The 17,288-nt window shown below is 37.8% G+C and overlaps 1 protein-coding gene across 3 annotated transcripts in view; it reads left to right on the top strand.

Annotated features, from left to right (window-relative positions):
- Positions 1-17,288, top strand: part of ANO3 (anoctamin 3) — a 345,000-nt gene that overhangs the window by 221,641 nt on the left and 106,071 nt on the right. For all 3 annotated transcript variants that reach the window (XM_067462700.1, XM_067462699.1, XM_060765901.2), the window contains exons 2-4: positions 2,340-2,546; positions 2,697-2,768; positions 10,491-10,627. In XM_067462700.1, coding sequence (XP_067318801.1) covers positions 2,340-2,546; positions 2,697-2,768; positions 10,491-10,627 — 416 coding nt within the window. The remainder of the gene's footprint in view (positions 1-2,339; positions 2,547-2,696; positions 2,769-10,490; positions 10,628-17,288) is intronic.

Genomic DNA, 17,288 nt, shown 5'->3' with positions numbered 1-17,288 from the left:
CTCAGTCACAATTCCTTACAACAAGCTTTCTCAATGGTGGATTTGACTGGCACTTAAGGTGGATTGGAAGAGAGGAGATTGGACCACAACATGTTTCTTAGTTCCTTATCCTTTCTAGGCTCTCAACAGCTTGGTTTGTCACCCCAGGTCACAGAGGCGTTTTTTTTTTTTGGGGGGGGGGGGGTTGCATGGTTTTTGTTGTTCTTTTCTGATGTTAAAGATCTCTACTGCAAGTGACCCAATTTAGTGACTAGTAGGTGTGTTTAGGGCATCTGGTGGACCTGATTATCCAAAATTTCCATGCTGCCCACTGGAATCTATTGAATGTTACATGATACTGTAGCAGAAGGCCAGTAAGATTGGAGACTGGAACAGAGAAATGTTGCATTAGCACAATTATAGCCATTGATTTCTTTTTTAAAAAACTGGGACTACAGAGGAAAATACTGACAGCCTCCATCTCTAGTAATGAGTGGTTATCCAAAACCATTCATTTTGCCAGAGAGCTATAGTGCAAATGATAGACACAACCATAAGATCAAAAGTGAAGTGTGAACATGCATTTCAATAGCAGTAGCACAGTTCTGATACAAACCACACTTCTTTAATGGAAGAAGAAGCTAATGTGAAAAGACTGCATGAGACCTGTGTGTTTAGAAATGAGAGATGACATCTGTATGGACTGATAAAGTGGAATAAAATATTAAAATACAACAGTGTTGATAGTAATAGAAAAGTCTGTAGACTGAAGAACTGCTGAATATAATCGCTAGTGATATGCTAATGTCAATTTCAACAAAATGTTCTTATGTCTAAATACAGTATTTCCTTGCATAATAGTCAAATTCCTCTTTTTGAGGCCCTTAATTTGGGATTTAAGGGTTACTCACATAATAATTGCACCCCCACCTAACACCTGTCCCATGGATCAGCCTTCATAGCTCCAAGGGCCAGGCATGCGGGTGGACGAAGTTGCAAGAGCTAGGAGGCCTCCCTCGGCTGCTGTTAGCTGGGGGAGGCTTCCAAACTCTCACTCATTTGTGCCGGTGGGAAAGGCCTGTAGGGCCCCCTTCGTCTGTTGGCCAGGAGAGGCTCTGTAGGCCTAAAATCGTTCATGTCTTAATAGTCACATACCCCTTTTTTGAAGTGAGGAAAAGTGGGGAACGTGCAATGATTATGTCGTGAAATACAGTACATGGGGGAAAACTTCTCTTCTGAAAGTGTTCAGTAACCCAAGTTATTACTCTTTTAAATACAATCCAGTGTTCGACCACTTTTTTTTACAAAAACATAAATTGATTCACAGATTCTGCACTCCTCTTTTGCTGGCTGCAATTTCATGAATCCTCCACAGATCTACTCCAGATTCCATCTCTATCTTGAGCAAATGTTGAGAGCTCGGAGATGATTCAGAGGAAGCTACCAACCTCCCAGGAGAAAGTTAATTGAGTTCCATTTTGTATTTGCATTAGGGAAGGTCTCTTTAGTGCACAGCTAACCTTAAAACAACAGACAGTAGTAACAACATATTTATTAACAGTGTATGTGCTCAGTGGTGGAGGCTCCTTCTTTGGAGGCTTTTAAACAGAGGCTGGATGGCCATCTTTCGAGGGTGATTTGAATGGGATTTTCCTGCTTCTTGGAAGAGGGTTGGACTAGATGGCCCACGAGGTCTCTTCCAACTCTATGATTCTATTATTTGGAACGCCCCAACACAGGTTATCATTGTAAACAATACTATATAAAACAACTAAAGCTCTGGGTTTTTAAAAAAAAATGATAGGCAAACATTTCAGCTCCTTGAATTTTCAGAGAAGAGAATCAGTCATATTGTTTCCATCCCAATTGGCTTTGCTAGATGTCATGTGATAACTGTATGACCTGCTATCTCTTTATAGTGTCTGAGTTTAATCCTAAAACCCTGAGTTTTAAAATATCTGGACTTTTTCCAGTCATCTTTGTTTCCCATCCACAACTCCATAATCTTTTACCCTCTTGCCTGAAGAGGAGTTTGAGAGACTTCAAAAGTGCAAATTTTGCAAATTTTGCTCCTAATAAGGTATTGCCCACTTTTATTATGGATTTTGGTGTTATTTGTGTGGGAGAGATGGAGAGATACAAGTTGAGTATCCTTTATTTGACATTTTGAAATAGAACTTGGCTCCGATCTCCAGTATGTATATGCAAATATTCAAAACTCCTAATAATCTGGAATATGGGCCAAAGCATTTAGATATGGGATATTCAATCTGTACCAGTCTTACATTATATGTTTAACAATTATAATGCAATTATTTGCATTGATAATATTCTCCTGACCGTTTCATTATCTATTTCAGGCATGAACACTAGCAAGAGTGAGAATGTAAAAGAACCCCCTTTGAAACCTTCCAGAAGATCCTTACCATGCCTAGCCCAGAGCCAAACCCATCCCCACAGTCTCAGCAAACACTCCTCGTTTCTTCAACCTAATCAAGTGCAACCTCAACCTCAGCCAGTAAGTGCAGGTGCATCAACCACCACAGTTGACGTTGTCTCAGAACGAGGTAGGTAATTGCTTATGGAAGTCATTTATATTCTTTCAAATGTGTGATACTTTACTAAAAGTGATATATGAGGCCAAAGAAACAAATCTGGAATGGCATTTGGGAGATTTCGACAAAGACCTTGATGGAAAATGTTGTTTTTCTTTTCAGCTAAAGTGATGGAAACCTTGGAAAGTAATTTGCTAAAGTTATCTAATACAGAGTACAGTGACCCATTCTTAGGTGAGTTTTCCTTGTCCAGTTCTTTCCTTGTTCATTACAAGTAACTTCATTTTCTTTCTGTTTGATTGTGTAGATACCAAACTGAAACTGAAAAATGAAATTACTGTCTATTGACAGATAATTTGAAGCAGTGCCTAACATTCATGTGCTCCCAATGTGCCTTTTTCATCCTCCTCTTCCTCCTGTTTTTAATCTTCCCCTTTCCACTCCCCTTTCTCCTTTTACTCCTCTTTTTCTTTCTTTCTGGTGTTAAGATAAAAGGCAGAAAGATGTGAAATTATGTCTATGTTGTCCTACTTTATAATTGGAGTCATTAATTTGGCATTACTTCATAAATGTTTTAGTCCATGCCAACTCCTCACATTAACCAGTGCATTAGGGAAGGTGTCTTTAGTGCACAGCTAACTTTAGACCAACAGACAATAGTAACAACATATGTGTTAACAGTGTATGTCCTCAGTGATTGGTCATTCCCTATAGAATCGTGGAAAAATAGAGTTGGAAGAGACCACAAAGGCTATCCAGTCCAACTCTCTGCCATGCAGGAATGCAAAAAAACCGCATTGAGTCGCCTGTCAAGGGCTGAAAAATGCGGTATAAAAATGAAGCAAATAAATAAATAAATAAATAATAAAAAATCAATGCACCCCCAATAAATAGCCATCCAGCCAGGAGATTTCACTATATTCCAAGGCAGCATATTCTATTGGCAAACAACACTTCCGATCAGTAAGTTCTTCCTAATATTTAGGTTAGGGGTCCCCAAATGAAGGCCCTCCAAGGTCATTTACCCACCCCTACCCTAAACATTAGACTCAGAGTAATCCTAAGTATGAAACGACTTGAAGGCACACAACAACAATCCTAATTAACTTTACTGTCTCATCAGCCAAAAGCACACTTCCCATTGAAATACTGATACGTTTTTGTAGGTTAAAACTGTTCTTTTAAAGACTGCATTGTTCTTTCATTTTTTGCGCTATACATATATGTTCAGTGTGCATATAATTTTTTTTAAAAAAAAACTATAGTCTGCTTGCTGAAAGGAACATATGCTACATCCAGAGCATTTCCATCATCTACCAAGCTTGTAACTCTATCAACAATGACATAAGAGTAATCTGATTTTTGAGTAACCAATGCTGAATGTTTGCATCAGTGCCTGGAAGGAGGAAAGAAAGGAAGCTACAGCAGTGGAAGTAATCAATTACCTGTCCCAAGGTGTCAATTAGCCCCTTGCTGTCCAGCCATGCCCTTGGGATGTTTGTTTGTTTGTTTGTTTGTTTGTTTGGCAGCCCCATTACCCCCATGTTCCAAATTTTACAAAAGCACTGCAGTACAAGCAAGTATTTATAAAGTGCTTCAGATTTTGCAGTCAGTTTTGCTGTTCTATGTTGTTTAGATTTTGGTCTCACTGGTGTGCATTAAGGAACTTAACTCAGACCTTTCCCTGACTTGGATTACTACATTTTACCCACACTGCAGTGCACTTTGGTGGTATATGTTTTGTAGCCATCACAGTTTGAAACTAGCTTCAAACTGGATTACACCTATGGTCAGGGTAGATGAGACCTAAGGCTAACTAGTGGCCCAGCCTAACCCAGTCCACATACAAGAACACATATGATGATTGGTAATAGGTAACAAATACTTTAAACTACCAGAATCAAGACAATTGTATAAGCTTTTTAGATATTACAATACAATTTTCCAAGATCTTAAGATGCTTCTCTCTCTCTCTTTCTTTCTTTCTTTCTTTCTTTCTCTTTCTCTCTCTTGTTGATGTATCTCTCTTTCTTGTTGCTAACATTATGGAGTCATGGGAGTTGAACTTTCAACCTCCTATGCCAAATAGTGTGGTGTTTCACCAAGCCATAGCTCCCATGATTCCAGAGCATTGCATTATGGCAGTTAAAGTAGTGTCAAACTGCATGAAATCTACAGTGTAGATGGACCCTCATACTGCTGACATAAAATAAAAGGGAACTTGAAGATGTGTTTCTTAGGGGAAGGGGTTATAGCAGCTTATCCTTATGTTTACTCTCACTTTAGAGCACATTTGCAATTGCAGCAGCATATTTTATAACAGAAAATCATTACTTTGATCTTTAAAATTCCATATTATTACAGAAGCTAATAGCTGGGGTTACTTTATCTTGTGGAACACTTTGACAGTGGGATGTTAAATGAAATAAGAGGAATGATGCAATTGCAGTCCCCTCTCAAATGCTGAGGGAACTTACATAAGACTTGTGATTCATGAGTTTCATTTCTTGTGTGATCAACTACGAACTGCCCCAGGAGGATATTAAAGATGGATCTGAATTAAGTGAGTGAAATAAATAATTAATCATGTAGCTTGGAGGGAAGAGTGGAAGGAAAAACAATATAGCCAAAGATGGCAAGGAATCAGCAAATACTCAAGCCTTTAAAGAAAGCAGGCAACATTTAATTTCATTCTCAGAATCATTATAAAATGCAATAGTCTGTTTAGAACTATGAGATGTTTTTAGAAGGAATGGACTTTGCTTCATGGCTTTAATGTACATAAATGAGAAAAAAAAATCCCCGAAATGCTCTGAAGGGTGGAAGAGTATGATGCAGGATAAACTGTAGGCAAAACTCTGGCTTTAAGCTCCACTCACGGGATCAGAATCTAATATGATGCCATTTGAATTTGGTTTGAAAAATGTGTGACCTAATACATATTGAAGTAGCTCTATATAAGCCTGCCTATGTCTTGAGATCTTCTGAGGACGTCCTTTTTTCTGTCCCACCACCTTCACAGGTACGTCTGGAGAAAACAGAGGGGAGGGTCTTCTTTAAGTCAGTGCTCTATTTGCTATCCTTTCATAGGCAGGTGAAAACTTTGTTTCAGCAGGACTTTGAGGGGTAACAGCAACAGCCAACATAACAGTAATAGTCACCTCCACATAGGATATTCAAATTTTCAACTTTCTCTTGAACTTCATAAGAAAAAAAGGAAGATGTGAACCTAATGCTCACCTGAAGTAGGGCAGTTGGCTGTCCACATTTGCAAGCTTAATTTGATAATTTAAGGCTTAGATCAATAAGATCTCTAGGAGTCAACCTAGGACACCTCTCTAGGACAAACAAGAGACTCCAAGATTTTCTCTCAGGTTAAAAAAAAAAGATTTTTAATTCATATTTTTTCCAAATTCATGGAAACCCTGCACTCCTAACCTTGTGCCCTCCGAGGCAGTTCTACGCAGGCAGCATAATGCAATCTGAAACCCACTCAACAGCAGTGTGTTTACAAAAGGTAAACCCTCAACACACACTATAGTACACATTAAGCCCCAAGCTGTGTGTTTTAAAAAACTCACCAGAAAGTCCAGAATAAGTCAGATAACAAGCTGCAGCTGACCAGTGCTCAAAATTGGGACAAGAAAACGCAGCGCACTCATCAGAACATTGCTAGTATTGACACACTTTTAAAAAGTCAAAGCACAGCTTTGACTTTTTAATTACTCTCCCAGGAGGAAAACCACATAATTCCCATGGGAATGTTCCCTTTCTGTCCCTTTGTTCTTATTTCCTGTACTCTACCATGGTCTAGCATTATCTGTGCCCTACTATGGTCTAGCACTGATCCCTGAATGGGCATGGTAATATGCATTAGCACATCTTGTAAGACTGGTTAAAAAACATTCCTGGGTTTGGTTCTAATCCACAATTAGTGGATACATGGGCCACCATCCTAGCTTCAAACCAATTCCTGGGGTGGGTATGTAAGCAGTCTGCAGTGGAACGAGTTTGTTTTAAACCCTTTCTTAATTCGGTCTTAATGTCAGCATAAAAATGCTCTGAAAATATATTCTGGAATATTGGTGGATTTTTCAGGACTGAAGAGTAGGTTGCAATGGAAAGAAGGATTTAGCAAAATGGAGTCTGTTTTCTGCCAGTAGAAAGCTCTACACAATCTCAGTTTCTTTTTTTTTGGGGGGGGGGGGGGAAGAGACATCCAGGATCCAATCATCTTTCTTAAGTACTCTAATTTTTCATTATACCACTAACAAGATTCATTTATGTACATAGCTTCGAAGAGAAAAGGCTTTCTGTATAAGCCTTCAAGCATACTTACTCTTTAATAAGGAAGAGTGCTGTTCCTTTCAGTCTCACAGTGAAAATACGCCCAACACTTCAGTCTATTTGCAGAATAATCTATAGTGTCAGCATATTAATTAACCTCCACACTGCTTTGAGAGTTCAAATAAAGCTGCAGAAAAGCTTAGGAGGAATTTATCTTTAAACAATCTTAAAACAGCTTTTGAGTGTAAGGCACTAAACACAAGCATTTCCCAGAGGAGTAGTTCTGTATAGATAAAATCTGTCAGGAATATTGGCTTTGACTTTCAAAGATGACACAATTGAATTCATCAAAGAAAGAGGATTAATTAAAAGACAACTGTTTCTGCCCTACTTTTTAATGTTCAAATCTATGTAAATAATTACTTTGAGTAGGTCTTTTAAAATAAAAACCTTTCAAAATACACTGACCTATGCATCCCAAGTAGTAATACCATTTTTGTGTGCAGTGTAATACAATTTTCTTAAGACATCTGGCTGATCAATTTTTCATCAGTTCCAAGATCACTGAAATGGTGCAGATGTAACATAACTATAAACTCTGTCCCTTTCACTCTTTCCTTCTCTTATGCCAGCCATGATTGGCTTTATCCATGTGTGAATTTATCTGAAGTAGGTTTCTTTTAGAGATGCCACACAAATTCCTCTTTGAGAACATTGCAGACTTGTTTTTATTGGTAAAAATAAAATCCAATGCTTTTCAGCCTTATATGTTCTCAATTCTTTATTGAAGACTGATTTAAACTGACTTGTTCAAATTACAAAGATGTGCTTTCTAAGACCTACATAAAAATAAGCATTTGTTTTTCTACCATTCTATATTCAACTAAATACTTCTACTAGAATTCCTAATGACCATGGATTAAAATTGGGGATAGTTTCCTTATGACAAAAGATAGTCATAAAGCAGTCATTTCCAATTTCATCCCATTCTTTCCTTTTAAAAGTTTCCGGCAGTAAAGTGAATATTTACATTTGAAAATATATGCTTTCTTTTGTTTAAAACGGAATGCTTTCATTAATAGCAATCACCTTGTCTATAGACCAAAATATGAAGTCTGTTTGCCGACCAATACATAGAAACCTATCCAGATTTACTTATTACTCTAGAACAGGAGTCCCCAAGCTTTTTCAGCCACTGAGCCCTTTTGAAGCAAAAGTTTCTTGTGGAGCCCCAAGAAATGCTTAGTGTTTACTTCTATCTATCTATCTATGTTCTATAAGGCATATTACACATGATCAGGCCTGTAGCCGGGGGGGGGGGGAGAGTTAGGGGTTCAACCCCCCTCCCCAAAATTTTTCAGGTTAAAAAAAACCCTGGTTTACTCATGAATTTTAACTGGTTAACCAAATCCCCATGCTAAGTCTATGAGATTGCATCTACAGAAAAAACCATCAAATGCACTGGAAGCATATCTTATCTTGTCTGTGATGGACAGTTTTTTCCGAATGTGAAGAAACTTCTTCAGATTTCTGCAACATTGCCAGTGTCAACAGCTACAAATGAAAGGTCGTTTTCAACCCTTAAACGTTTGAAAACATACACAAGAAGTGCAATGAGGCAAGAAAGACTGACTGGACTTGCACTCTTGAGTGTCCACCGAAGTTTATCAATAGAGCCTGATTTCTGTCAAAGTGTGTTGACACAGTTTTCAAGTGTTTCTAACAAACGTTGTGGTATTCTTTTGTAACTATAAACTATCAATTAGCAATCATTTTCAGTTATTTTAAAACTTGAAACTTTAACTAAAATAGAAATTTGATTTAATGAAGTCTATATAAAATATACTTGAAACCATATAATTTAAAGTATTTTATGTTATGGCACAATGAAACATGCCTGTTACCCTTTGTAGTCTTTTACCTAGGTCATTGCTATCTTAAATGCTGGTTATAAGTCTTAATCCTTGTTTTATCAGTTTTATCTGCTGTTAATTTCACCCATATAGTGTGTTTTAATCAGTTTTGACTATTTTTGGCCTTACTAACCTTGCATACCTTGCATCTTATACCTTTTACGGAGCAATAAGGGTCTTTGGACTGTATTAAAAATGTTGTTGTTGTGTTATCGAACTACTCTTCATGATTTGCTAAAAAAAGTTTCAACCCTCCCCGAGATTGAAAAAACTTGAAAAAAAGTTTCAACCCTATGGCCCTGCCCACAATACATATACAGAACTATGAATGATAAGGTGTGTGTATGTGTGTGTGAGAGGGGGGGAACAATAGTAAAAAAAAGAAAAAAAAAGAACTGAAGACAATATTACTAAAAAAAATAATTTTAAAGCCAAAACAGAAAAGGGGAATGAACAAAATGGGGTTTTGTTCTCCTCCTAAGGGAGAAAGCTCTGCACAGTCATCAAAGTTAAGGAACTCAGAAGAAATCTCAGCTGAACAGAGGAATTCAAGACTGGGTCCCCTGTTTGGTAGGCTCTTCACTAGAGATAAAAACCACAAGGACAAGACTATGAGGCTAGGAAAAGGGTAGGAAGGTGTAATGCCCGCTTCTTCTTCCAGGCCAAGGGCCTGGTCTCCTCATCTGTGAGATATTTGCCTAGGCAAAACCCTAGGCAGGGAAAGCTGGGACAGAAAGAGAGGCGAGAGACTGGAGTTCCTTCAGGAAAAAAGTGCCTCAGGAGCCCAATGTCTCTCTTGATCTGTCAGAGAAACATGACAATGTATGCCTCTCCTTCTCAAGACTTGCTGATACAAAGGGGGGGGGGGGGGAGGGGACCAGCCTGGCTTCTCCTCTTTCTTTCTTTCTTTCTTTCTTTCTTTCTTTCTTTCTTTTATCTGGTGGCTGAAGGGCACTTCTCACTTCCCTGTACTTCCAAAAAGTTGTTATGGGTTCACACTCATAGCAACTTCTTGTAAGTACAGACAATCTGACCACCTCCTGGGAAGCTCCCTTCAGCCACCAGATACATTTTGAGTAAGAATCACTTAATTCACATGGGAGCCCCTGGTGGTGCAATGGGTTAAACTGTTGTTCCAGCAGGTTGGAGGTTCGAATCTGGGGAAAGAACAGATGAGCTCCCTCTGTCAGCTCCAGCTCCCCATGCGGGGAAATCAAAACTTCTGGGCATCCCCTGGGCAATATCCTTGCAGCCAATTCTCTCACACCAAAAGTGACTTGGAGTTTCTCAAGTCACTCTTGACATAAAAAAACCCCTTAATTCACAAGGTTCATCTTGTGAATGACCCCTTTAAAGGTAAAATGATGCTTATCATGGACAGGAGATTCATAGGAGCCACAAAAAAGATGTGGGGTCTATAAAGAGTTTACACACTATTGACCAAACACTCTTAGTGTAAAAGTGATATACACTTATCAGCCACTATGGTTTCTTCCATCTCATTTTCAGTGCACCCATTTGAGTTAATTTAGTTTTCTGAATAAATTGAGGAAATCATGTTAGAATTTTAAAAAGACAAAAAAGATACTTGTGATAGATTTTAGATTTGCTTTAAAATAGGTTACTACAAGGCAACAGGAACACATGACAAGTGAATTAAAGGCAATAAGTGAGTGAACTATTGTAATTTTGTTAGAATGTCTCCTTACTAATATCAAATGAGTTCATCTGTTTTTACTCTTTCTTTCTTTCCCAGATCTAGGAAGAGAGAAAGACACATATACAGATGATTCAGAACATGGGAATTATGATTCTCGTACTGATCAATCTCTACTTATTAAAAGTACACCTACAAGACAGAAGCCTGAACCTCGGTCAAAGACATCATTGAAGGTAATGATGTTATAATGTATTCTGCTGGATCTATTCTGTTGGCTCACTTTTAAAACATGCTTAGTCCACTGCAGAACTGTCATGCAGCCTTTAAAAAAAAATCCATAACAATATTTTTCAGGATCTCTATAAGATCTTAGCACCTTCATGAGACCTAGAGGTTTTAGTGTTGACCACGTTTCTGTCCCCAGGATCGCCGAGTTAACATGTTGTTGTTTACTGACATCAAGCCGACTTCAACATATGGGGACTTCATGAATTAAGACCCCCAAGTTATCAACAACCCTGCTAAAGTCTTGCAGACTCAGTACTGTGGTTTCTTTGATTGAGCCTGTCCATCTGAAATGTGATCTTCCCCTATTCTGACTTCCTTCTACTTACCAAGCATTGTGATCTTTTTTAGTGAGCCATGTACTCTCATGATCTAGTCAAAGTATGACAGTCTCAGTTCAGTCATTTTGGTTTCTAGGGAGAGTTCAGGCTTAATTTTCATCTATTCATTTGACTTTTCAGCACCATATTTCAAATGAGTTGATTTTCTTTCTATCACCCCTTTTCACTGTTTAGCTTTGACAACCATATGTAGAAATGAAGTACAGTGGCATGAACTATCCCAACTTTAATATTCAATGAAATTTCTATACATTTTAGGAAATTGTGCAATTCCTTCATAGCTACCTTTCAAAGTCCTGGCCTTCTTCTGATTTCTAGGCAGTAATCTCAGTTATGACTAATGACTGAGCCAAGAAATTGAAATCTTGAACTATTTCAATGTGTTCATCATCTTATATTTCTTTAAAGTAATGTAAACCATCTATTGTTATTTTGTTTTCTTAATGTTTAACTGTCATCCCATCCTTGTATTTCTTTTCTTGACTTCATACACTAATTGCTCTAAGTCTCTACAATTTTCTGCTAGTAGTATGGTGTTATCTGAACATCCCTCTTCCAGTTTTCATGCCTCCTTCCTTCAGCTTTACATATGATTTCTATAGAGTATAAGTTAAATATATAGGGTGATAAAATGCAGCCTTGCCTGACCCCCTTGACAATTGAAAATCATTCCACTTCTCTCTATTCAGTCCTAATGGTAGTCTCTTGTCCTGAGATAATTAAATATGGCAGATCCATTTTTTAAGAGTGATCCATAGATTTTCAAACAATCTAGTTAATTTTGCAATAATCTATAAAGCCCAGGTTAATTTCTTTCTGAAACTCTTTGGTGTACTCCATTATTCAAAGTATGCTTGAAATATGATCACTGGTGCTTCTTCCCTCCCCGAGCCCAGCATGGACATTTGGCTTGCCCTACCAACTTTCACAAGCCTGAAAAAGCAACTTTCTTAATCAAGATGAATCTAAAGTATGTGCTATGTTTAAGATAAGCTTTCTGATTACAAATGGATATTAATTCTATGATATTTAAAAGGTGAATTTTAGCTCCTTTTTAAAGTCATAGAATTATAGTGTTATAAGAGACCACAAGGTCCATCCAATCCAACCCCCTGCCACATAGGAATACACAATCAAAGTACTCCCAACACATGGCCATCCAGCCTGTGTTTTTAAACCTCCAGAGAAGTAGACTCCATCACACTCTGAGGTAGCATATTCTACTGCAGAACAGCTCTTACCATCAGGAGTTCTTCCAAATGTTCGGGTGGAATCTCTTTTCCTCCTTTTTAAACCCACTTTTCTGTGTCCTAGTCTCCAGAATAGCAGAAAACTAACTTGCCCCCTTCTCAATGTGACATCCTTTCGGATATTTAAACAAGGATATCATGTCCTCTCTCTGCCTTCTTTTCTCTAAGCTAAACATACCCAGTTCCCTAGGTCATTTTTCATAGGGCTTTCTTTCCAAACCTTTCATCACATCCATTGCCCTTTTCTGGACACATTTTAGCTTGAAAATATTCTTGAATTGTGGTACCTAGAACTGCACACAGTATTCCAGGTGACATCTGATCAAAGCAGAACAGAGTAGTACTATTACTTTCTTCATTGTAGACACTATACAGGCAGTCCCCAAATTACGAACAAGATAGGTTCTGTAGGTTTATTCTTAAGTTGAATTCATTTTTAAGTCAGAACAGGTACATTTTAAGGGTAACTCCAGATATTTATTTATTTATTTATTTATTTATTTATTTATTTTGGGCATTTCTATCCCATCCTTCTCACCTCCGAAGAGAGACTCAGGACGGCTTACAGCAGGCAGTCATTAGATGCCAAAAAACAATATATAGATAAAGATAGCATAAAGAAGTGTTAACACCCATGTGATGTTTGTTTTACTGTCTGTGCCCCTGTTAAGAAGATTTCACCTCACTTTCCATCCCTGTGATAATTGGATTTTGTAAATTTTGACTTATTGTGGAAAAACAATTGGTGATGAAGCTTCAAATGAGCCACCTTTCCCCCATGATAACACTTCCAGGAGTGAATTTTTCTTTCTGGGGGTAGATTTCTATCATTTCCTGTTTCTCTCACTTCCTGTTGTCTCATGATACTAAAATTTGGAATTCTCTTCCTCCTTTTGCAGTGCAACTGAAACATTTTTGTTACCATACTTCTAAAGTTTACCCTTACCAAGTGGCAAAGGAGGAATATTCACAAGAGTTTAAGGGCTGGCTGGTACTGTGATTAATGTTCTATTGAGGTGTCAGGAAGTTGGTTGAGAGTTTTGTACCATATTATTTATGGTTGTTGTTGTTTTTAAAAAGTGACTATTATACAATCCACTTAGGGGAACTTTAGGACTTTAGTTGTAATTAATTAGATGTTGTGACATGAAAGATCACTCAAACTTGAAATATTTGTAAGATCTGTGAATTTTGACACACCTTTCCAAAGCTTTACATCAGTAGTAAACCTTAGCGCAAACATTGTAACTCCTGCTGGCTGGAATTTTAAAGGTGCTATTTCATAAATTCTATATATGCCTGCATACAAATGTAAACTATTTATTGGCTCCCTTAAATGGTGTTGGCTAACTCTCTTTAGAAAGCACATATTTGGAATTAATTATTGAATGAGGCCAAGTAATTAAGTTCTTCATGACTTCAGCAGGAATCCTTTGTTTAGTGCTCTAAATATTGATCTAAACTGAAAATACCGGGGATAGATATCACATCTGCTTGGCAGCTATCACACTCCGTTACATTTATACAAGCAACACATCTATCTTGAACTATTGGTGTAGGACAGTAGTGAGAAACCATTTAGACTCAGAGACCAAATTCCAATTTTTAAACAATTTGGGGCCCTGTATTTCATTGATTGGAGGCCGAGGGCACAAATCAGGCCAGAGTAGGTCTAAAGAAATGTAAATTTTATTAATTTGTCACAATGCAACAACTGGAGTTTATTGTTATGCTATCTATCCATGCTGTGCAGTCCTGGAAGTCATCATTTTCCAAGATCAATACCCTTCTCATAGTGCATTTACACTATGGAATGCATGCTCCTAAACCCCACTTTAAACACCATAGCTCCATACTATGTGGTCCTGGACGTTATAGTTTCCAAAGGTCCATACCCTTCTCTGGATGCATCTGCACTGGAGATTAAATGCAGTCAGGATCCATTTCAAATGCTATTATTATTACTATTACTATTACTATTACTATTACTATGCCATGTTTCCATGCTGTGCAGTTGTGGGAGTCATAGTTTTCCAAGGTCCATTTACACTATGGAATGAATGCCCTTGCACCCCACTTTAAATGCCATGGCTCCATATGATGGAGCCCTCCTGGAAGTTATAGTTACCCAAGGTCCACACCCTTCTCTTTGGGGCAGCCAAGAGACTGGGGAGGGAGGAAGGGAGAGAGAGCATTGTAACCCTTCCTGCTTCCTTGCTTCTGGAACTGAAAACACAAAACAGCCGACATTTCAAAGATATGACTTTTTCCCCACAAAGAAGGGGGGAACGGTGGATGGTGCCTAGTGATTAAAGTGTGATGGCAAATCTACTGAAAGAATGCAGAGTACCACGGTGTACCACAGAAACATGTAATAAAAGTAGGGAAATCATCCATTTCATTTAAAAACTGAGTAAGACTGAGTACTTCCCTGTTTCAATGTGATGAAGTGATTAGTCTGCAAACCAGAGTTCATTTCAATGTGAAAGCTTTTCGAGTTTTAAATAGTCTCTTATCTCCAAACCGTTATAGGGACTGAAGATACTGATCCCCATTCTGGCTTTGGAGGCTGTTTACTGTCATATAGATATATAAAAGAATACAAAACATTATATTACAGTTGGCCCTCCACATTTGCTGGTTTACTTTTAGAAATTGATTTACCAATTTGATTAAAATTTTCTTGCTAAGAATCTCAAGGACTTCCAGTGTGACTCCATGATGAATTTCTGGAGATGTAGAAAAAGTAGAAGCAGTTGGTATGCTTCATATAGCAAAGTTTGAAAAATGCAGGATCTGACAGTGCTTTGCTATATCTGTCCATGTTTTTGCTGAAAATGTTCTGTCCTCATGATATGTTGTAATTATTAAAAAGTTTCTATGCTAATACTCCCAATGTTTCACTTGGCTGCAATACTAGGGTGGAGAGAGAGTGTGGCTTACAGGTTCTTTATGGTCCTTGAATGGCATCTTTGCTCCCCAAAAATCTCCATTTGGCATCCTGGGGACATATGTCTCCTTGCTCATTTTCTGTTTTATGGTGCCCTCTTTAATTATGCTCACGGAGACCTCTTACTTGATCTACCAGCTTGAATAACTGCCTCTTTCTTACTCATCAATATTTATTTATACACATTTATTAAAATACTAAATAAAATTACTCATTGTGATAGGATGATCTTCTTGCCAACTGCGATTTTCTGTTTTTTCCTGGGAACCAGATGTCCCCCAAGATCGTGCAGAAAGCAATGTTTAAAAACAGATATTTTGATTTCACAAATTCCCCAATGTTTAAGAAAGCATAACAAACACAAAACAAAATTCTCGTTGCTTACAGCTTATAACACTGGCCATTTCTCCACATGAATCAGTTGTTCTTATTTACTATACAGTGACAATTCATTTATTAATCTGTTTTAGTTCATTACCTAACAGGAGAATTAAACGATCCATACCCCAGTGTAAATCCCCACTTAGTGGCAACAATGACTAGAACGAGAGGCATTCTTTCCAAATGTATAGTGCCAAAACTGGAACCTCTCCCAATAGTATGATTTGATACCAACATAATGCCTTGTTTTCACCCAAATGGACAGATGGACATTGTCATATAGGTATGAATAAACAGGAATGAATTTTGTTTCTCTCACATTTTCCAGCTGCATATTATTGGGTTTTAACTAGATGAACACATTTTGTGTTCAAGTACAAGCTCTGTACTTAGTGGAAAGCAAACTGAAAGGCTCTTGGAACATTAGAAGAACTGAAAATGCCTTCTGCAAGAAACTCTCCTGGTTGTAGCCGCACATGATTGTTTTGGGAGCCCTAAGTGGGTAGATCAAGATTTTAAAAACTAACACATCCTAAAAATCCTAAACATAATGTGTCAACAACTTGTTATGATAAGCTTCTGAAAGTAGATGTTCTTTATTGCCGAAAGGAATGTCACAGTTAATCATGGCCCTGAAGAACTGCAGTTGTCTGACATTTGACAGACCACTGCATAATGACTCTGTGGCAGATGTGTGACTGTATGCGCTAGGTATGATTTTCTATCAGCATGGAAAGCTGCTCCAAAGCACATGTCAGAGTGCTGTCAGGGTGTCAGTTCCCAATACATTTAGATCAGAAGAAAATGGTATATTTTGTTATACAACTTTCACAGGTGCTAAAAGTTACCAAGCTAGTCTCCTCCATGGAAAATGCCAGCTGCTTTCCTGATATTTGATGTAAGCTATTCTGTAGTTTTACCAAGCAAAATTCTGGAGTACAAATGAACATCTTAAAAAAAATCTATGAGTGGTAAAGTGGAAGAATATCATAGTAACATAATGTGTTACCATTTCAACAATATGCTTTAATATTAGAGACAAATTAGCTTCTCAGACATCGCATTTTTTAAAAAAAAAATCATCTGAGTTGTCCTGAAAAAACAAAAGAGAAGACATAGATAATTTTTCTAATCCAGTTCAGGGCTACAATAAAAAAAAATAGTTTGTCCACTTTTGACTTTGCTTTCCCACTTCTTAAAAACATCTCCTCTCACTTTACTGGTAAACAGCATATTGGGGAGCAAGTAGACATTGGTTAACAAAGATATGGAGGTGGGGTCTTTCCTCTTTGCCTGTCACGTAAGTATACTTATTGGCAATGTGCTGGGTTGAAAACCTCAGACAGCCACAGAAGGTGCAGTTTCTCCAAGAGCCAATGCAGTTTTACCAGCCCCAGGAGAGTGACATCTCCCATTGTTCCATGAAATTAGCATTTTGATATGTTACTACAAAGCCCCCCCCCCCCCAATATTTGAGAATGCCTAAACAGAGAGGGCAAAAGAAAACAGGCCTCCAAGATAGCGAGTATAAAGGAAAGTCAATGGGAAACTTGCAATCTGGACAGTGTGCCTTGAAGAAGTTGAACGTTTAACTCAAGTAATCCAGACTTTATCTATGATCCAGTACTGTACCATTTTTGTACCAAGACCAGATTTTGCCTTTATCTTGTTTTCTAAAGTCTCAAGC

Source organism: Anolis sagrei, chromosome 1 (assembly GCF_037176765.1).
Source record: "Anolis sagrei isolate rAnoSag1 chromosome 1, rAnoSag1.mat, whole genome shotgun sequence".
In the NCBI taxonomy this organism is placed as follows: Eukaryota; Metazoa; Chordata; class Lepidosauria; order Squamata; family Dactyloidae; genus Anolis; species Anolis sagrei.
The sequence above is the reverse complement of the archived record's forward strand: the minus strand, read 5'-3'. Positions and strand labels throughout refer to the sequence as shown.